At 38.6% G+C, this 22,035-nt stretch overlaps 1 protein-coding gene across 2 annotated transcripts in view; it reads left to right on the plus strand.

Annotated features, from left to right (window-relative positions):
• The first annotated feature begins 10,701 nt into the window (after positions 1-10,701).
• The window catches only part of TTC27 (tetratricopeptide repeat domain 27), a 114,093-nt gene continuing 102,759 nt past the window's right edge, over positions 10,702-22,035 (plus strand). The window contains exons 1-3 of one of the 2 annotated variants that reach the window (XM_039569466.1): positions 10,702-10,930; positions 13,678-13,855; positions 19,262-19,391. In XM_039569466.1, the coding sequence (XP_039425400.1) occupies positions 10,843-10,930; positions 13,678-13,855; positions 19,262-19,391 (396 nt within the window). In that variant the 5' untranslated portion in view covers positions 10,702-10,842. Of the gene's footprint in view, positions 10,931-12,940; positions 12,962-13,677; positions 13,856-19,261; positions 19,392-22,035 lie in introns of those variants that run through there. The other variant, XM_010391695.4, reaches the window with a different exon arrangement.

Here is a 22,035-nt window from a genome sequence, read left to right on the forward strand (position 1 = left end):
TGTGCTTAGACCTGTGGGATTTACTTCTTTTTGTATTTCTAAGTCATTAAGCAACAATAAAATCTTTATGATATCTAATGTATTGAATTTTACAACCATTGTTCTAGTAGTATGATGATAAAATTAATTTCTAATGTCTTTTAAATTTTGCTATCATGTGCTGTATTAGCTTCCAATTTATGCATCAACAATCACCCGGCTTTATACAGTGACAACAGGTCCTCTGTACATTCTGGGTGTGGGACTGTCCAAATTCAACAAATAATGCTAGGGAAAAAGAATTACATTTACAGGTGACAAAAAATTAAATTTTCAGTCCCAGAGTTCAAAAGCCAGCTAGTGAAATAAGCTTCTCATCTTCCTCTCCCCAGTGCCACTTGTGCAAGTCTGGAGCAGTTTAAAAGATTCTGCATTTGGAATTTGTCTGAAGTTACTTTAAAATGTTTTAAAATGAACTATTTAAATTAACTATTTTACATATCTAAATCAGATATGTACTATATAATAAACATGAAGCTTCCCTGTGCTTAGGCCTATGCACTTCAGTGCAGAGACAGAATGCAGAGTTTGGAATCTCTGAACACTCAGCCATTAAAGAAAACAGGGGACACATTCAGAACTCGGTTCATTTGTCAACCTGACAGCAGATGGAAGATTTCGGCACACGAAATATAGGAGCATCTGGCTATGAAGGATATTTAAGACCTTACCTATTGATCTCTTTCATCTGTTTAAATTAATTCAAGATGCCAAAAAATGGTGATTAAAGATCCCATGCGTATAAAGCTCAAATCCCAATAAGCAGTAAGAAGATAATATAAATACTACAAAACAAAACCAGCAGCAGAGCTCCCAGCTAAGTGATTATAAACCTGGAAACACCAGAAACTTGACTGCCAGAAATGGAGGACAGTATGGCTTATTAACTGAGAGAGACACACACACAGAAAATGCATTTTGTTACTTTGCCAAGAAGGTCTTTAAGGAAAAAAATCATTGCAAGGAAAGGTAAGGAACTAGAAGAAGGGGGAAAACACAATTAAAACCAAAAAGAGACAATATTGCTTACAAATACAGGCAGGTGTAACTTCTCTAACAAGGACCAGTAGGCTCTGCAAAACTCAAGTTGCACGTAATAAATACCTGTAGCAGATTCCTTTAAGTTCAGAAATTTAGCAAGTAATTCATTTAAATAAGAAATGTTCAAGACCAGATTGGATGGGGTCCTGAGCAACCTGGTCTAGTGCAAGATGTCCCTGCCTGTGGTCATGGGGTTTAAACTCAATGATCTTTAAGGTCCTTTCCAACACAAACCATTCTAAGTTAGAAATTGGAGGGCTTCACAACATAACAAACACATATTGCTACACTAACTAGGTGACTTAGAGATAAAACCCTTATCTTACCCTTATTTATTTTTAAGAGAGTGGGACAAAAGTCAAGTCCCCAACACCACCTCTGTTCTTCCAGAAACAACTGAACTATAGCAAGGGCATTATCTTTATCCTGTGCCTTTGTTACCTTTTTGGTACTAGCAGGAATTTTGTGGCTTGAAAATGAGATGTAAATAGAACTAGCTATTATTCTATGTCAGGAGCAGAGAGATGACATTAGAGGAGAATCCATCCACACTAGAAGCCAGACTAAATTAAGTCCTGACCTGTAACACACTGTGATGCTATCAGAATCTGGCTCCATACCAGCCAGTCTCAATGTTGACTCCGCAAACTAAATTCAACTATTAAAAAGTGTATTTATCTACAGAAAAGAAGGAAAGCAACACACAATGGTTGCTTACATTGCTAAGTTTATAGAAGAGTAATAAAGCATTATTTCAGTGGATGAAACACCATTAAGATTGAATAATACATAACTGTGAAAAAAAACCACCGAGAAAAAGCAGCAGCCATTTCCAATCAAAGCTTTAATTCTGCCTGGTCTTTCTAAGGTCATGGAGGTGTCATTCCCACAATGAGACTTACTACTCATTTTAGGGCTCTGCCTGGTTGCAGAGAGGGGACTGAGATAACAAGCTAAAACAGCAGAGGAAGATGAGCAGGAAAGGTTCATTTTTGTTGTTGGGGTCTTTTTGTGAAGCATTTGACTAAATGCTTTGAATAATTTTTCTAAAAACATTAAAAAGGCTTACAGTATGATTGAGCAGCACTGCAAATGGGACACAGTTTTAAGTCTATTTATCAGATCACAACCATCCACGACAGATCTTGTTCCCCTTTTCGTGACTACAACTTCAATGGAGCAGACCAGGAAAGGTCTGTACTGATGGAAGTTATGCCAGCAGATTCTGTACAACATGTATTTCATCGTCATAAAATATGAATGCAGCCATCTCATATCATGGGGATTCATGGCTCAAAGAAAAACTTCAGAGGAGACAAAATCACAAGGAAAAACCTTCATTCGGAGATCACTTAGGCAAAGCTTGCAGCTTCAGAAGACCACAAAAGTCCGAGTGTGTGCTGAACATTGTGTGTCTTTTTTATAGCAACTTTTACAAATGGGAAGATTATTATGAATTCCTCTAAGACTTCTCTTTATTGACTCAACACCATCATAACTCTTTTTTTTCACAAGCTAGTTCATAAAGAAAATATCAGAATTTGACGAAGAAAAGAGAGAACCTGAGAGTTACTGATTAACAGGAAAGAAATAAGCTAAGAAATGTAAGAGAACCTTCTGTTTCCCTAACTCTTTATCCATTGTCAGAAAAACACCAAAACAAATACACCTGTTCCTAAGGGTCAAGAAATCGAAATTTATTTGTTTCTGAGCACAGATCCTGTGATGACACATTAACTGGAAATTTCCTCAATGAAATTATCATACTTCATTTCAGCAATTAAAAAAATTAATCATTAAAATGTAATGCATAAATGAAAAATATATTTCATCACTTCAACAAAGCTCTGTGTGAAAGAGAATTTACAAATAGATTCTAAAAAGGATTATTTGACAATAAAGGAAAAATTATCTGCATTGAAGGTTGAAAAGACATGTGAGCATCCAGCATGGGAATGATGAATCTATAGCTCAGCCTTAGAATTACTGCCAACTCCAAAGGAAAATTTGAATAAAATAACCTAAGCTTCAATTTCCTGGGTAAGAAGAGTCAAGGCATGGCTTCATTAAGTTGAAAAGGTCTGGACAGGAAGGTCTAAGAACACTGCCAAGACACAGGTAGCTGCAGAGACCCAACACATATTTCTAAGAAAGGATGCTTTTATTCAGGAGGGCACTTGATTATGCCTCTCTGCCCTGACCTCTCCTCAACTTGTGAGGGCTTATCAATTTTCAGAAGCAAATCCTGTAGGACTTTTGCCAGACATTAAGTCATATGCTCTTAGCCCAAGTGTGCTGACAAGAATTTGGCGGTAATACTAACATTCACCTGAAAAGTCCTTCTGAAAAATGCAGCGAGTGACAATTCTAGTGACTTTGTGGAAGGACAGATCACCCACTATGTCACCAAGGTTATAGAGGATGACAAGCATATGAAGAGGGGGAAAAAATCATCACAATTTCTGGAAAAAGGATGTATTGAGTTCCCTTCCCCCTGCCCTCAGCATAAATTTGGAGATCTGCCCTGAAAACACAGTGCCTCATCCACATCCAGAGAGATTAGAAGGACATACAGTCAGTGAAGGATCTACTCTTTGTGTGCCACTCCTGGTTCACTTAATCTAGGACTGATGTATGGTGGCAAAAATCACAGAATATGTATCAGTTCATCCCAGGCTGGATAGTTCTGATCTGAGTGGAACTCAATAAAAAGAATTCATAGCACTGACTGATCATCTTATTTTAGAAAGGCTTTTCTTTTGGTGGCTGTATGCAAGATTGTTTTATAAGGATTAGCATCTTTATTCTAAAGGGTTTAGATGTTACATCTGTAAAGGGCAGGCACGTACAAACAGTTCAAATCGCCATTCTGCTTGTGTTATCCTCTTGTGTGTTGACATTGGAAGGAATTCAGCTATAGCAAAGACCCCAGAAGTAGTAGGTAGGATTTTATATTCCTTTTCCATTTGGAGGAGCGAATACTTGCTTCTAATAGAGCAATAAATGACCTACTGCACCTGCAAAACAGCGCCTGTCTTCTTGAAGAAGGGAAGCTCCACTGTAGATGTCTGTTAGGACAAAAACTTCATTGGGAGGAGAAAACAAAAATGTGCCAACCGAAATTGCTACAAGGGAGAGACAGCAGTTCTTTCCCAGCTGGGATGTCAGGATGCAATGAGAATGAGTCATTATGATGCAGTTCTGTGATTCAGACAATTCAAAGCCACTCTGGGATGTCAGGCCACCAACATATTTGTGCTCTGTGTGAATCCATATAAAGATAAAAGTATCCTCCAGCTCTTAATAGAGTCTCTACTCCTACGTCTCTAGCAACTTTCTCATAAGTTTTTTTTACATTTTCTTTTCTAAATTTGTTACCACAAATCTGGACTTACACAACTTTTGCGCCTTAGTAAAATATCTGTATTTGTTTTACATCACTCTTTATCAGGAAACCTAGAGGTACTATACAGTGTAAAAGAGCCTTAGGCAATTCAGACAAATAGCCTAAGACTCAGAGCAGATAAGGACTAAAAACCAGAACTGTCTTGTTGTTAATAATTTTTTTTACTCATAAAGCTGAACAAGAAGAGCTCTTCCTCTGAGATACAACATAAATCTAAAGCAAGTGCTTTTCTTTCAGGTGAACAGGTTGAATATTTTCCTTACCCTCCTGCTCTAGCATGATCATAACATCCTGCAGCTTATTTTGTGGCAGAACAAAATTAACCTGTAGACATGGGCTAATCCCTTACTATTATCTATTTTCATTAATGATTGCTACAGTCAGTCTTTGAACAGAATGGATGTATAAATAGATCAGCAGAGTTCAGGCACACAGTAGGTATAAAAAGTGCTTTCTCATCATACGCATTTCTAGTCTGCTCTCTTGTCATAAGCCTTCCAGAATGTTCCTAAACTCACAATATCAGAAAGAAGAAAGAATTTCCTGCAGCCACAAAAATAAGGCATAATTCTGCTGCTCAAAACAGTTGGAAAACCTACAGGAATTTATTTTCATCCTACTAGCCACAAGAAACCTGGAAGAGGATTGGAATATGATACCACTCACTTTACCATAGGATCTGAAAGATTGTACAGAAGTTACCAGTGAAAGTCAAAGCCTGATTTTATTGATACCAAGAGTTTTGCCAGTGGAAAGTAAGAGATTGTGAATGACACAGATTTCCTAATGTTTGTGGAGTCTAATGATTAACAACTGCAAGATGAATGAAAAATAACTTGAGTGCTGGTAGTACACAGAAAATTTGTTAGACTTGAAGAATCCTTTGGACAACTTCAAGGACTGTAAAAGAATGGATTGATTTCTTCCAGCTCTCTGGAAGCCTGCTCAGAACACGTCAGAGTTTCTCCTTTGGGCAGTCAGGAGAAGTAAAGAGCTCAGCAGAAGCAGTTCATGAAGGACAGGGAAATGAGTCATCCTAATCCACTGAAATGATCTCATCAATCCTTCACTGTGTCAAGTTATAAATATATAGTAAATATTGACAAGCGTGTTGAGGCAGGTTTTGAAAGAGAACATTTATCTTATTGTTGTTCTTGCCAGGACAGATAATCCTCAAAGAAGCTAGTAATTTCAAAGATTTAGGGAGAAACTCATTATGGAGAATATGAGAAATCATTTCAGGGAAGATTTTTGGTTGCTGAAGGACATTGAGATCTACTGTAGTTTTAAGTGTGAATATTCTTTTTCCATCTACTTCCCCTCCACCATAATCTAGTTATTTATTTTACTAGAACCTTTTTCTTTGCAACTTCTAACATTTGCAGTCAGTTTTGCCTACCTCAAACTTTGGAGGACCAACAGCATCCACAGTGATGTCCTGTATTGTCCAATTTTATATTTGAAATTACCATAAAACATTAACTTCTCATAAATATTGCACAAGTGATTATCTAGATTAAATTCACTACAACAATTGGATTTCTGTCTTTTCCAGGCAATTCCAGAATTTGAGGCCTCCTGCCTTAACACTTGGTTCTCAGAAGTTCTATTCCTCTATTATTGTAATTCTATCACACTGCAGAGCTATAATGAATTTTTACTTATACAAATTCAAGCTGTGATGGCAAAAAGTACTTCTCTGACATACAGGGCACCACACTCCCAATCACTAAACACCTCCTCATCCAAAATACGCATTTCAGAAAAGTGCAGAAAATACAGGAACAAACATTTTTGTGCCTGTATTCACAAAAAGAGAAATTGCACCTCGTTTGCTTAGAAGTCCAAGCTAAGGGACATTTTCCAAATAGAAAACATCAAACTTGGTACTTGTGCTCTTTGGCAAAGCTGTAAGTAAAGGGAAGTTTTTAGGGTAATACTCTTCTCATCAAGCAGAATGTTCTTTGTTATGTTACTCTCATTACAAATTACCACAGAGTATTTAAGCTAATACCACTGTTAAAGTTAAATCCTTCATGCTAATTACTTAGAAGAATTGTACTGGAAGGTACATTGTAACATCTAAGTTTGGTGACTATTCTGTAGATCTAAAAGAATCCTGGAATCCAATTTGCATAAAATGCATTAGTGTCTAATCATGTAACAACTGAGCTCATGTTTTTAACAATCTAAGACAGAAAGATGAAGAGAATTGCTTGCTATATTCTTATAAAAATAGTTACAAACCCATAGCTGGTATTTTCTGCTGAAACGCATGGAATATTCTGTAATTAACATGACATCCCATATTTCATCCACAGAACTCACCAAATCTTACATATAAACCAGGAATGACCAATGGCCCTTATTCCCTAAGTCATGCACCAAATGTTACTGAAGTCAAAAGTCACAGAGATGCCCCAAATTTTGGAGGCCCAACATAAAAAGCATCACTGTGAGTGATTTTCAAGCACAATTGGAGCTGACTATCCAAGAGCTTCACTGTTCCCTGGTGAAAGACAATACATTAAGGATTCAGCTGGGATCTCCAGATACGGAACTCATCACCCCTCCACTGTTTGCTGCCTGTCACCATCAGTGTTTCTGATGAACCCACCACTCTCATGCCAACACGGTCCCACAGGGATGTCCCAGCAGGAGCCACCATGACCGGTTGTGACACAAATGCATTCCAAGAGCCAGAACTATCCACTCTTTTATTCAATGCGAGATAATCTCAAAAACATATTTCTGCTTACAGCTAACCAAGCACACTCTATGTTCAAAAATATAACCATGTTTGTGGGTGCACTGAAGAGATTAAAATTATCATGGAGCTTCAATAAAATATTCTATCAGTTTCAGCTAAAATTTCTGTTCAGTGTAGTGTGGCTGGAAGCAATTTTGTTTGGCTTTCTTTCTCCGGACTAACAAAGAGAATCCAATTAATGAGAGCCATTTAATATTTTTTTAAATCTCATTTTAAATCCTTCTCTCCTTTTGAAGCTAGCAAAGACAGAAAATGTTGCTTTAAAAAAAATAAGACATCATAAGATAATGATTCTGTATGAGCTCATATAAGAAGGGATTAAATACTTTGCAAACTTGGGCAGATATTACATGCTTATTTAATGAAAGAGTAATTTCCGAATTCTTTTGTTGAACAGTAAATTGAATTATTTCCACATAAGCTTTGGTTTCTTCATCTGCAAACTCACAGATATTATGTAGTTGAGGCAGAGCAAATTTCTGCTAACCAAGTAATCAGTTTTTAAAAGCTCAGATGAGATATGTTCTGATGTGACAAAAAAGGAGAAAAAAGAAGGAACAGAACAACATTTGCAAAATGGTCAGCAGATATTTATTCACGGACATCAGGAATGACAATAGATTTTCTACTAAATGGCTAAATTTTAGAAAAACTAACCTATTAAGAGTGGGAAGACTGCACCTCAAATATTACAGCTGTATTTTACAGACAGTATATATTTACGGGAGACGTACTTCCTCTTTGTCTAGTCATTTACTGATCCTGGATACCATACAAAAAGAGATACAGTAATATTAATAGGTAGTATTTTCCAAATCATTAATGAAGATTAATGTCAGCTTCTAGAAGAGTTGCCACAATACTAGAGAAGAGCTGTCCTGGGTTATTTACAACTGGCCATGTTCTTTGTTGTACATTCCCAAAGAGTGGTTGGAATCACTCTTTCTTTTCTTGTTGTGCAGTGGCCTACACTAACTCTCCCTGTTACTGCTTTATAAAGTTGTAAGTAAGAGAAGAATTTCCTGGCCTCTATTATTTTAGCACATTTGAAGAGCAGCTTTTCTACCTCCACTTCACTGACTGTCCAGTGACTGCATTCTTTGGGGTTTGGTGAAGAAAGAGCATAAGTTGGCCAAGTGGTCAGAGAGACTCAAGGGATGCAGAGCTGCTTGATGAGTGCAGTGAAGCAACTACAGTCCATGTCAAGCGTCACATCCGTCCCTGTGCCTGAGATATCCTGCTAGGAGGTTGTAACAGCTGTGTAATAATTGCCATTCTTCTGCCCTTGTCACCCTGAGACTACAAGTCTAAGTTTATTTTTAAATTGCAAATGTAACTGGAAAAGCAGTAGATATGCTGGGAGCCTTCTGAGGGACCCCATCCTCCTTACAGTGAGGGCCTGGTATTAACTCTCAGCAAAAGTCAAGAACATAGTTTGAACATTTAGCTGATGTCTGTTGGGAGCCACCAAGCTTCCAAGGAACTTGAAGTTTCTGATACTGTAACTAAGATGATGTAACCTTAAATATGATGAATCATGAAGAGGTTAGTGGGATATAGCTTGACTGAACTTACAGACCCCAAGCAAGAAAAACTGATAGAATTCCCTAATACAAGTCCTGCATCTCCCCTCTTCTCACCAGATGCATCAAATATGCTCCTTAGAATTGCAGAAGTTTGGTTGCACAATCCTGCAAATTTTCATCCTGGTATACCAATGAGCCGGATTTTCTTCGACAATTCCTCCCCTTTCCCCACTCCTCAAATAGCAAATCAACTATGGCTCAAAAATGGCACACAACACAATTGATTCTTTCCTCAGCAGTACCAGAGACCCGGCAAACAGAATTGAGGTTCCGTTTAAAAATCAGGTAACAGCAGCTTTTACAAACAGCAGCTCACAAATCTATGTTATTATTAATTATTTGAAGCTTACAGAATCTTTTTTTTTACAGGTAGCAGGGTTTTTTGGTAGTCCACAAGGAGATCATCTGTTTCAAAATGCTTTAGGAAAAAAACCCCTGCAACAGAAGACAAATACTGCATCAATACAGCAGCACAGGTATCTTGTAAGGTGATATTAAATATGCTAGCTCAGATACCACGGTAGCACGCTTCATATGGACAGTTTTCTTACACTCTCAGAAAAAAGTTAATGCTGAAGGTTATTCTCTGAAAACTCTTGTAACAGAAATTTTGATTATCTACTTCCTGCTTTGAAATAATAAGCAGCATTATGCTAAAATCTTGAATATGCACTACACAGCCCTGCAAAGACTTTTTTCCCCTTGAGCCATCTGGCAGAAGATATCCTTAGATGCAAACAAAACATACTGGTTTTTTTGAGAAATAAATGCATCTTCTTCAAATAATTTAGGGAAGCAAACTTAAGCAGCAGATTTCAGCAAGTCTGTGGCAATGGACAAACATCCCAAACTATCTTTTACATCAGCAGTAACAATCAGTCCAGTGCCAGGGAGGAGTGCACTAATTCCTGCCAGGGGTACTCCTGCCACATACCTTCTGCAGCTTCTAGATGCTCCTAGAACTGAACTGCAAGGGTAAAACCCCGCACATTGGGGGAACCAGCAGAGGTGAGAAAGACAGCAAAATATTCCTTCCTTTTAATAAGGAATTGTATTTAGCAACTATTTATTCACAGAAAATGTTACTTTACTGGTTTTCCTGAAAATAAGAAGCACAAAATCTCATAATAGGAATTTTAATTTTAATATTATCAACATTGTGTTCGGACAAGTGCTGAAATTGATGCGGGATAGACCAAAGCATGGTCCTGACCTGCCTGCCCTGAGGGCTGGGCACCTCAGCCTGCACCTCCCCGGGATCCCAGAGGGTTCTCCACAGAGGACATACACATATCTGAAGAGTGGCACCGGAAAGTGCCAAGAGGATGGAGCCAGGCTGTGCTCGGAGGTGCTGAGCCGCAATAGGACAGAAGGCAATGGGCAGAAACTGATGCACAGGAAGCTCCACCTGAACATGAGGAAGAACTTCTTTACTGTGTGGGCACTGGAACAAATTCCCCAGAGAGGCTGTGGAGTCTCCCTGACTGGAGCTATTCCAGAACCGTCCGGATGCAATCCTGTGCCATGTGCTTTGGGATGACCCTGCTCGAGCAAGGAGGTCGGACGATGGAGGTTGGACCAGCTGATACACTGTGGTCCCTTCTAACCTGACCCCTTCGATGATTTTCCACAGGCAATCGCCCAGACAGACTCCATATGGATACGTACGCGTGCCTGCGTCTATAACCCCACTACTTTACAAGCTGTTGCCGGGGGGTGAGCGCCTGCCCCGGAGCACGAAGAGATCTCCCCGGCCGTGCCCGCCCTGGCCGCGCTCCGGCTCCCCTCACGCCATCGGCGGCACCCGGCGGGGCGGGGCCAGCGCGGGCTCCCGGCGTGCCCCGCGCTGCTGTCATGGCGGCTCCCTGCGGCCGCTGCCCGCACATGGGCTGAGGGCTCGCGCCGGCAGCGCGCGCGTCTCTGTGGGCGCGGGGGTCGCGGCCCCGAGCGAGGCGGCGGCGGTGGCTGTGGGGAGCGGGGCGGGCCCGGGCGGCGGGACCATGCTGGCCCTGGAGCGCGCCCTGCTGAGGGGCTTCCTCAGCGCCGCGGAGTCCCTGGAGTGGAAGCAGGGCGAAGTCGCGGCCGCAGGTGAGGGGAGGTCCCCGCTCGTTGTGCGTGTCCGGAGCCACCGCACTGAGCCGGGGCCGCGGCTGACGGCTCACTCCCCTCGCGGGCGTGTTCATCCTTGGCGCCTTGTCTGCTCCTCACCGAACTCGCGGGGGAGGCCGTGGGCTTGTCAGGCTGGAGGAGCGGGAGCGGCACTGCCGGCAGGGCTGAGGCGACAGGAGCGGCCGGGGCTCCGCAGGGTTCCGTGGTCGCTCTCGGTGCGAGCGGCGGAGGCTGCGGCCGCAGCGGTGCCCGTGCCGGCAGCCGCCCCGCCGCCCGCCTCATGCGGCACTCGGGAGGCTCGGGAGCACCGGGCTCCCTCCGGCTGCCTCTCGTGTGAAGGGCTGCCTGCCTGCTGGAACCTGGCAGTGAGGTGAAACGCGCCCTTGGAGCAAAACATGGGAAGGAAGAGTCTGGCATGAGCTGCTTGTTCTATATTTATTAGTTATGCGGTCACAGTTGCTTGAGGGATCAATGGAAAATAGTCTCTTGAGGGGACTTGGTTAGACCCAGCTTTCCTGCAGGGGAACGCAGCAGCTTTTAAAATGTAAACTTTGTCATGTGAAGGTACTTCCATATTTCAGGCAGGCTGAAAAGTACAGTTGTGCTCAAGTCATGTGCCATGTTGTAGCATATTGAAAATCTCATTTATTCTTACCTAAGCACATACTGAATTTTGGAAAAGAACCATACAGTGCTAATCAGCTCTTATTTCCTTATGTGACATTTCATTTGACCTTAATCATTGTACTGCCCAGGAATGATAGCTGATGTGACTGACATCTGTCACATCTGTCTTTTCAACGAGAGTTGTGTATGCTGTTTGTGTTGTGGGGTTTTGCTGATTGCTTTTTTTTGTCGGGTTGTTTTTTTAGGTTTGGTTTGTTTTGAGGCACTTTAAGTAGTGTGCTGCTATAAGATGTGGGGGAAACTTGTTGAGGAAAGGCATCTTGCGGTAGAGATGGAAAAGGGTGGGGTTTGTGATGATTCTTAGTCATCATTTACATGGGCCCTTCCTATTGATGATCCTGAAAATAAATTTAAAAGCTGTGTCCTATAAAAAGCTATACACAGAATCAAAAGCAGATTTTATGTGCTTACAGTTATGTTACTGGAAACAGAAGAACCTCAATATTCTTCATTCATCATCACGTGTCCTCACAGCCCATAGTTATTCTACCAATTACAGCATTGCCTGTCTGGCTAATTATAATCCAATATAAAGAAGTTGTCATTTGGTGAGAGAAAGTGTCTCCAAAGTATAGATTGGAGAAAGTCTCTTGTTATTTCTATTCTCTGTGAGGGTATGATGTCAGCAGCATTGTGGAACAACTGCTATTCTTTTGTATATGTCATTCCAGGTACAGCTTACAGTGTTTTTTAAATAATACACAGCACACATTATTTCTTATATCATTCAGTAGATCATTGTGGAGAACAGAAGTAAACCTTGGTTGACAGCGTGGTGCAGAGACATTAGAATGAATGAGTCTCTGTCACCTATTCCTACAGTCATCCATTGCTGTTAGTGAAGCAATGTTCACTTGTTCACCCTCGGTGTTCCTGTATTTCTGAAATTTAAAATACTTGTTTAGCTGGATGAGCTTGGGGTTGGTATTCAGATCACTTCTTTGCACAGCTGCTGCTTGTGTGGATTCATGGCTGTGCCAGTGTTAAATTGGCTATCTCGGCTACTGATATTAGTGCAGCTACAGTAACACTGTAACAGGGAGCTGCAGCCCCAGGTGGAATCACACATTAATAGTAAGGCACTTATCCTATGCATTTCCTCAGCTGCACCATTACCCACACCTGCATCATCTAGTCAGAGACCAGTTTAGTACATCTGCATGAGTTGCAGCCACAGCTGCAGGGTAGGCAGATAATGGTTTTGCTCAAGAATAGCAGGTTTTAACATGGTCAGATTGTTCCAACAGCTGCTGTATTGATTGCATGGTAGCATATCTGAAGATAGCTCCTGTGAATAAAGTTGTAGCCCGGGTCAAGAACTTGGTGAGTCTGAAGCTTCTTAGAAATAAGTGTATAGCATTTCTTGTGTTCCCTTTGTCTTGAAATGAGGCTTAAGTCATGGGTCTAAATCCATCTTAGTAGTTACTCCTTAGAATCTGCTCCATATGCAGGCTTTTCATTGAGATAATATAGTCGCCATAGGAAATAATGCTTCTGTAAAGATAAAATCTCATTGCCCATTGTTTGTGGGTATTTTAAACATGTAAATAAAGGACTGAGCAGTTTCTGCAGTTTTGCATAAGACTTTATTCACTGAATTCTGCAAATACTGAATCACTTTTATGTGTTTCATTTCCCCCAGATCGGTTCTCTAGTCTGTGAAATTTTTGTCTTATCTATAGGATTTACTGTTCATTTAAAATGTTTTGGAGGAAGAAAACCCTCTTGTTATAATTGATGTATTTTGAAAGGCCATCCATTTATTTTTCCTGAAATTTCAGTGCAAGTTTTTGTTCTACATTCATCTGGTCATTTGTGTTTTACTGTAACTTTAATACAGATTATTTTGAATGGACACCTGCTAGTGCTGCTCTTGAGTTTCAGTGCAACTGTACTTTCCCTGCAGTGTAAATGAAGATGCATTCTTTAAAAGGGGAGTGGCATATATTTTTGTTTGAATAGGTGTAATAGGTCTTGAAAGACAAAATTGTTTCAAAGTTGACACTCATTTCTGTGTTGGTTTTTTTTTTCTCTTCCAGAAAGTGGATCATTATTGCAGTTGATGTTTGATGGGAAATACGAGGCAATATTTTCAAATTCAGCCATTCAGAATGTTTTCAGTGCATCTCCTGTGACGGAAGAGAACATTGACACTTATTTGGAGAAACAGATTCTAGCATACCTGGATTGTTCTGCAGAGATTGATAACGTGGAAAGGTGGAAATTATTATTTATTATATGGAAGATTAATAGAGGCCATGTTTGATTTTTACAAAAAGCACTTAAAAATGTATAATTTGTGTAGGGCCTTCAAAATCCTTGCACTGACAGGAAAGCAGAAAACAAATTTCTTGGGTTATCCCCCCCCAATCCCTTGGGCATCTATTCATTACTATCCAGTGAAAGAAACAATGATGTTGTGATATGGGGGTTTATTGAAAACATTAGCTTTATTTACAGTGATTACCTCAGAAGCTGCTGGTATAAAGGAGCCACAAATGTAAATTCATGTTGCCATATATCATCAAACAATTAACAATTTTCTCTCTGAAATGTTGTATTACATTTATGTGGCTACTTGAAGTACTACATAATGTTACTGTCCAAGCAATGCCTGTATTTCTAAGTCTGACTTATAATAAGTTCTACTCCTGTTAATGTAAAAACGAGTAAGGTGTTACTCATGGGTGCTGTTCATCAATTAATTATTTTCTTCCCAAGACTTTCTCTGATAGAGTCTCTCTTAATTGTACTGTATATGCTAATTTTTGCTGTTAAGGAGCCTGAATTTACTGTTTACAGTTTGCTGTGTAAGTGATGAACAGACTGAAATCTGACATGCTAGGGAGAGTAGAAGCAGAAAACTATATGTGTGTTGTGTATATATATATTGATACTGCAAAAGGTGAAAAAGTTTTGCCAAAAGAAGACTAAAAGATAAGAGATGATAAAGGTTAAAAAATAAAAGTAAGAGGAAAGTAATTGGTACCAGTTAGTGTTGGCAGAGTACAAATATGTGTTTTGGTATGACAGACATAAACTTAAGAGTTTTTGCTAAAATATCAGAGTAAAAAAATAGTTGGCATGTTTGAAAAACTGAGCTGAGATTTGTTCGTGATCATAGTGTGTCAAAAACTCATCTTGTGGTGTGGTACACAATACAGTGCACTCCTGCTTTCTGAGTTGGAGTGTTCAGAGGTTTTCCCTGTGCATGGTTTTCACTAGGTGTTTCTTGTTTGGTTGTTTTTTTTTTCCCCCCTTACTTTGTTGTGCTATTACTGTTAAATACTAGCTGGAGAAATTTTTCAATATTTCTATATTCTGTCACCTTGCAGTAGTTTGAATAATGTGACAAGGAAAGAAAAATCAGGACTTGAAACAGACTCAGTCATGATCTTAATTACTGCTTCAAATATGTGTTGCTGCCTTTATAAGCCACTGAGCTTCTTGAAGGTAATCATAATCTATATCAGTGGAACTTTATACGTATCCTGTTAGAGTGCACTCCCACTGCACACAGCAAAGGAATTTGTTTCTTGGCTGCTCACGCTCCAGCTCTTTGGTCTGAGGTTTTTCTTGTTCACTCTGCAGCTTTGGGCTGCATTAGAAGCCCCCTTGCCAGAAGATATGGAGGCAGATCTGCAATATTTAGCCTTTCAGAAGTTGACAGAGGGCTTTCTGCCCAAAATTACAGACTGAAGTTTTATTCAAAATAAAAGCAGAGTCTTCAAAACCTATCAGTGTCTGCCAGAAACAGTTTTATTTGCAGCAGTCAAGTGAATTTTTCAAGCTCCATTAGTAATAATTTAAGAAGTTTTGGGGGCTGAGGGAAGTAAGTTGTGACTTTCTCTTGCAGAAAAATCTCTACTGAAGTTGCTTGTCTGAAAGACAGATCATTCCCTGTTTTAGGTAGGCGCTGCACAGCACTTTGATCTGTACTCTCTTGGTCTCTGGTGACTTCCTGAGTTAAAATGTGTCACAGTTATTTTTCCTACCTGCAGGCCCTGTGTCCTGTGAAGGCCTTATGGAAGGAACAAATGTAACTTTTGCATCCAGACTTTGCATTGCTTATGATGAAACTGCTTGGTTTTTTTTTTTTTTTTGATGCCTAAAATGTAATTTTCTTTTTCCACTGAGTGATTCAAAGGGAGTACAGCAAACCTTTCAAGTTCTAGCCCAGAAAATTCAGTAAGACACTGATTTTCTCGTGACTTTTTGTAGATGGGATAAATTAAAATAATTTTTTTTCTTGAACTGAAAGTTGTAATTCTGGAGATTTAAAAACACAGTAGGAATTGAATTCAATTGGAAACAGAAAGTTGGATAATGTGAATCTTATTCTTTTTGCACAATATAAACAGTGCAAAGTATGTTTTTTTGATAGTGTTAAAAGAACTCTTAAGGAGTTCTTTTTCTGACGCTAAAACTGAGCAGCTTGAGGGCAAAACAGCTCAAAATTTGAATCTAGACTGTAATTTCTTTGGACATAGCCTGTAACTTTTTCCACTTTCAAATCCATGGTTCTGTAAGGAAAATGATTTAGCATCATTTTAAAATTTGGTGCTACTTTTTATATCCTTTTAACTGATTGACTTCTTTTCCTTGCCCCAGACACGTTTTCGCTATGGCACTTTTAGCCTTTATGGCTTAAAACTTAAGCATCCTTATAATAAATGTGTTGGATAGGAGATCTTTTCTTTTGCTTTTTTCCTGCTATTGCTACTCAGTTCAATGCTTAACAGCTATTTTCTGTAGAAAATGTAGCTTCATGGCTGTATTTTAATCAGCAAAATTTGGAGGATGAAGCAATAGGATATGTGTTAACCATGTAGAGGGGAAATGCCTTTTTTGTTTTTTTCCTGAGCCCCGTATGAAGGAGGTGCATTCCTTGCCTGACCTACAGTTTGCTTCAAAAGACTGGAAGGAGATAATGTGCAGGTTCCAAAACCTAAAGAAATAAGGAAATGAGCTCTAACATTTTGGTTTTTGTTGAGCATGTATTTACTACTTTTACCTTATTCAACATATAAATGAATACCAAACTTGTCAAGAGAAATCCATACAATAAAACTTGTTATGATTTCCCAACCTGAGCACTGTATGGTATTTCTGGTATTTCTCATGGAGCATCTGATGGTTGGTTAACTGGTGTGCTATATGTAATGAAAAATGAAAATGAAGAAATTCTTGCTGTGTCTGCAGCTTGCTTTGGTGTTTGTGAATTGAAAAAAATAGCAAAGTTAGACTTTGAATAGCTTTGGCTATTCTTCTGTAATTTCTGGCATCACTAAAAAGAACAGAAACCTGTAACCTCTAAAGCATAAGCTGGTTATTGAATATTTTTTTCTTTTATTTTGTTTGTAAATGCTAGATTATATGCACATCTCTTTTTTTTTTTTTTTTAAATACAAATGCACCATTATTCTTTATTTTTGAGGAAGATTTGATACAGCAATAAGAGTATTAGAGTATATATAAGCACATGATTCTGCATCATGAAGAACAATTAGACTCGGTGTAAAAAGTGTTAAAAAAAAGGGAGCAAAACCCCCATTCACATAGAGGAAGGAAAAACAAGATGAGTGGATACAGACATATATCTAAGGATAAATGCAAAATAAATTACATAGGTCACCATAGCAAGGGGAATATTTGCAGCAGTCTCTGTTGCTTTTCAGGGAGCCTTTGGGAGGTGAGCATCTGCAGGTCTGCATTGTAAGTGTGAAGGGCAGTCAGGGAGGCAGAATTAATTTTCTTGGAAAAAAGAATAGGGGATAGGCAAGGAAGGGTCAGCATTTGTGGGGATTACAGCTTGAAATTGGTTTTCTGATACAGAGTGAGTGATAAGGAGACTGGGAGTTGGTCATGAATCTGAAAATGGGGGGAAAAAAAATTTGGTGGTGACAAATTGAACAGTGGAAAAACAGTATCCCAGCCAAAGTAATGGATTTGGTTATCAGTTGTTCCAGAGTCGTTCTGCATGGATAAAACTGTGTCTCTTCAAGCAAGTTTGCCTACAGATAGATACCAGTAATATTAAAATAAATAAATAAAATGTTACTAGCAGGAACAGTGTAAATGATAAAATAATGAAAATTATCTTCAAAAGACTAGAGTACATGTATCAAACCACAGTGCTTGATTGACTGTTCTGTGTTACCTTTCAGAAGCTTTGAAGCATAATTTATCATGGGAGAAAAATTAGGAAATATATACCAATGTGGATATTTTGCGTGTAATGGTAATAATTTTGTATACGATAATTGTTAGTGCTTTGTGTTCTTGAGTTATTTGGAAGTTTAATGGTAATCTTGGATATATTTTCATATTTCCTAGTAGATAGTTACTGGCTGAATAATGATAGCCAGTAAGTGTTACCTTGTTTTGTTTGACAAGAACTCTTTATGCCAGTCCTTGTTCTCTAACTCCCCTGAAGGATGATTTTGGTTTTTTGGTTTTTTTTCTTTTCAATTAAATGTTCCCCACCCCTGCTTTCTTATTGTTCTACATCTTTTGTCGCATTCTTGCCCACCAGCTGCTTGTTTGTGTGTGGCTTTTCTATTTTACTTTGGTTTTTAAGGGGTTGTGTAACAATTCATCCTTTTGTTTCAATTGGAAGGCTCTTCCATCTCTAAGTTTCTGTTTTACAGAAAGAAATGACTAGGTTTTTCTGTTTCAGTTATGCTCCTTAACATACCAGTGTTTATATCAAAGCTGCACAATAAAAATGCTAACTTTTTGTAGTTAGGAGGCCTGTTCTCTATGTGATAGGGCCGTTGTCGATAAGGTTCTAAGTCATTAAGGTATTATAAAACAAACCAGAAGTTTGTATATAAATCTTAAAAGTCTACACCTGTTAAATGGACCATTAAATTCTGAGAGATTGTGCCCTGCCTTCTTGGAGACCACATAGATTATTTGTGTGCTAAAGAAATCATAGTAATGTAAAATGAGCTTAGTCTTGTAGATAAAGAAAATTTTGCCATACCTGGTTTCAGAAATGAAACAAAGTCTCTTAATTTCATCTTTCAATAAATTACTATTATTTAAAATAAAAACCATGATAAAATAGGTATTATTTACTGCCAAAGTATCTGAACCAACTTGGAGGTAGTATTCTGAACTTTTTTGATTTCAATTGATTTTTTTATCAGAGGGAGTGAAAATAAACAAGTATGTTGAAACAAAAATAAGCTTGCTCTTTTGGAACATATACTAATGTGGTATTTTTTCTGTGAAAATGCTGAGATTTAGATGTATTATAAGAAAATAAAATAACCATGCAATAGGCAAATATTGGATTACCTGCATCCTTTGCTGATCTTCTGATCTCTGATAGTTATGTACAGCCTTAAATTGTGAAATATGTGAACTAAATCTGCTTCCAGAATGTTTGGCATTAGTTACAACCTTTATAAACAAACATGTTTCCAAGACTTCTAGTTTCCCATGGGCATTCTTGAATATTCCATTCATTGTATCTTCCTCACAGAAGAGTGATTTTTTTTTTTCTTTCTTTAAAGCTGAGGGTTTTGAGCTAGCACAAGATTTAATCAGCTCTTGTAGCCTTAAGTGAAAATATAATATGTTGCTAATTGCTGTTCTTATCTATCTACATTGCAGGCAGAGGCTGATGTTTCTGCTTGGTGTGGGCAGTTTGCAGCTCTTTGTTCAAAGCAATTGGACTGGGCCTCCTGTTCAGTTAAAGCTTCAGGATTTTTTGCCACCTGCATTGTTACAGAAATTCCATGAGGTACGTTTGGATTCTAATAAGCCGTCCTTTTATTGTCACTGCTTTTCACAAATAGCCATAACACGCGTGTCAGAGAAGGCACATCTGCAAGGTGGGGTGCTAGAAGGAATTGCCTTAATCATCGATCCTACTGGCCGCTATTGCAACATCTTCAGTTATATCAGCAGTGTCCTAAAAGTAGTTACTGTTTCTCTACCTGAGATATTTCCTGCTGGAAATGTTGGGTTTGAATGGAGAAGATATCTTTAATATAGGCGAGCATTTACTCAAAGGGCATTTGCAATCAATAAACTTTTTATGTGTTTATTTTGGGATGCATTCTTAGCTGGATCAAAGAAAGATGTTTATAAATGGCTTAGAAATTTCCCTCCTTAGGGAAAGGTAGAAGTTGCATATCTTACAAATAGCAGAGTGTTTGGCAGATGCTAACAGTAGATTTGGATGCTCAGTATCCTGTTAGGCTCCTGAATGCCAAGTGAGCTGAGGTAATATTAGTACAAAAATGCTAATTTAAATAGAGCTTTTGGAAGCAGAAGGGAATGTAGGAGATGAAACTGAGGACTGTCAGTTTTATTTATTTTGTCATTGTTTTATGTAGATGACTAGTTAACACCCTAACGTCTTTTAGTGAGATGTGTGTATTGTTTCTCATGGCAGTACCGAAGTCCAGAGTCTCATCACCTGTGGTTCAGCACAGCTTCCTGACTTTTCTTTCAGGGTTAAAGCTGTGGTAAAATACTGACTACTGCAGCATGTCAGTGAAGAATGTATCAGTAGTCTCTGCTAATGCTAAATCTGTACACGAGTTTGAATTTAGAATTTCCCTAAGAATAAGGTATGGACCATGAGCAATGTAAATGCTGTAAACTGTGAAATGAGGGAAAGTTTGAGTATATGAAAAGTTCCATGTAAAACTGTTGGCTCTGCTGCCTAATTGTGGCATGTTTTCCACAATTCATTAAGTCCTGCCTTAGGTTCATTTGCAAGGTTGTATTTCTGAATAACTAATTCAGATACAGTATTGCTCCTGGTTTTTAAATAGATATTTATAAATTTGTTTTATCTTTTATACACAGTGTGTATATATAGGCTTCTTTTTCTCTTGATTTTTGATACTTGAAATACAAATCTCATCTTCTGATGACTAAATAAGTAACAGTGGAAATCAAGTGTACTAAACCTTCTAGGGTGTGAAATGAGTTAGCAGGAATTTTGAAGTGTGCTACCTCTGAGGAGAAAAGGAGTTCATTTTGCCTTTATATATAGTAAAAATAATAAAACCTAATATCATTCATTCTCTTTATATTTTTTTATAATATTTAATATTACAATATTGAAATATTCTTACAAATTTTGGGTTCTGTTTATTGGAGAATTCTATATTCTATGTTAGTGTGTATGCAGAGGTTGCAGTCTAATGCAGTCTGCAGCCCAAGGTGATGCTCATAGGATTGCTGTCACTGACAGAGTTCAGAGACCTGGAAAATACTGTGTTCATAATTTCTATTAACCATTTAATAAAATCATAAAATGGTTTTGCTTGGATGGGACTTCAAAGATCACCCAGTTCCAACCCCGTGGCCATGGGCAGGGACATCTTCCACTAGACCAGGTTGTTCAGAGTGCCATTCAACCTGGCCTTGAACATTTCCAGGGATGGGGTATCCACAGCTTCTCTGGGCAACCTGCTCCAGTGCCACACCACTCTCACATCAAAGAATTTCTTTGCCTAAACCTACTCCCTGTCTGTTTTAAGCCACTCTCCCTTGTCCTGTCACTACATGCCCTTGTAAATAGTCTTGCTCCATCTTTCTTGTAGGTCCCCTTCAGGTACTGGAAGGCCACAATTAGGTCGCCCTGAATCCTTCTTTTTTCCAGGCAATTTCATGTATTGTCTGGAAGAATGAGATACTAATTCCCTGTTGAGTAAGGAAATACATGATCTCCTGTTTAGTTTCTGTTATATTTCTGCAGTGGCTGTGAATGTGATGCTTTGAAATATGTTTGCTTATGCAGGGGTGGTATTGCAGAAACTAAACTGGCAAGAGGTTGTAAAGGAAAACAGACTTGAACATACTTTATTTCTAATGAGTGCTCCATCAGACTTCCATATTGCTTCAAGGTTTAGCTATTTATGTATTCAGGGAGAAGTTTGCCTTTATTTCTATTACTGCTATTTGTATTGTCTTCTGGCATGTTAATGTTTTGGTTTTTTTTTTTCCAAGAGCACTACGTGCTTATGTGCTAAAATACAATATCCAGTTCTCTTCTTTATTAGTCTTAATTCAAAAGGTTTTGAATGATGTTTTGAATTATCTTTATGTACTTTTCATTCCAAGGATTCTTGGTATATAAACACTGTAAAAATGAACATCTCAAAAAAGTGACGTTTCTGTGATTTTTTTCAATCCAACTTTCCTCTCTTGCATATGCAGATATTCAGAAAAAGTGGGTTAAAAATGGAATTCTTAACTTTCTCCATCTGTTGTAACCTTCCATATTCTGTCATCAAGACCGATACAATCCATTTTTAAACAGATCTTCCATTTTTCAGGTTTTCAGACGGAAACGATTTTTTCCCACATCAACATTAAAAAAGTTAGGTCTTTCTGTTTCTTTTAGCCTGCTCTAAGTAATGTCACTA

The sequence above is a fragment of the Corvus cornix genome, chromosome 3 (assembly GCF_000738735.6).
Source record: "Corvus cornix cornix isolate S_Up_H32 chromosome 3, ASM73873v5, whole genome shotgun sequence".
Classification (NCBI taxonomy): Eukaryota; Metazoa; Chordata; class Aves; order Passeriformes; family Corvidae; genus Corvus; species Corvus cornix.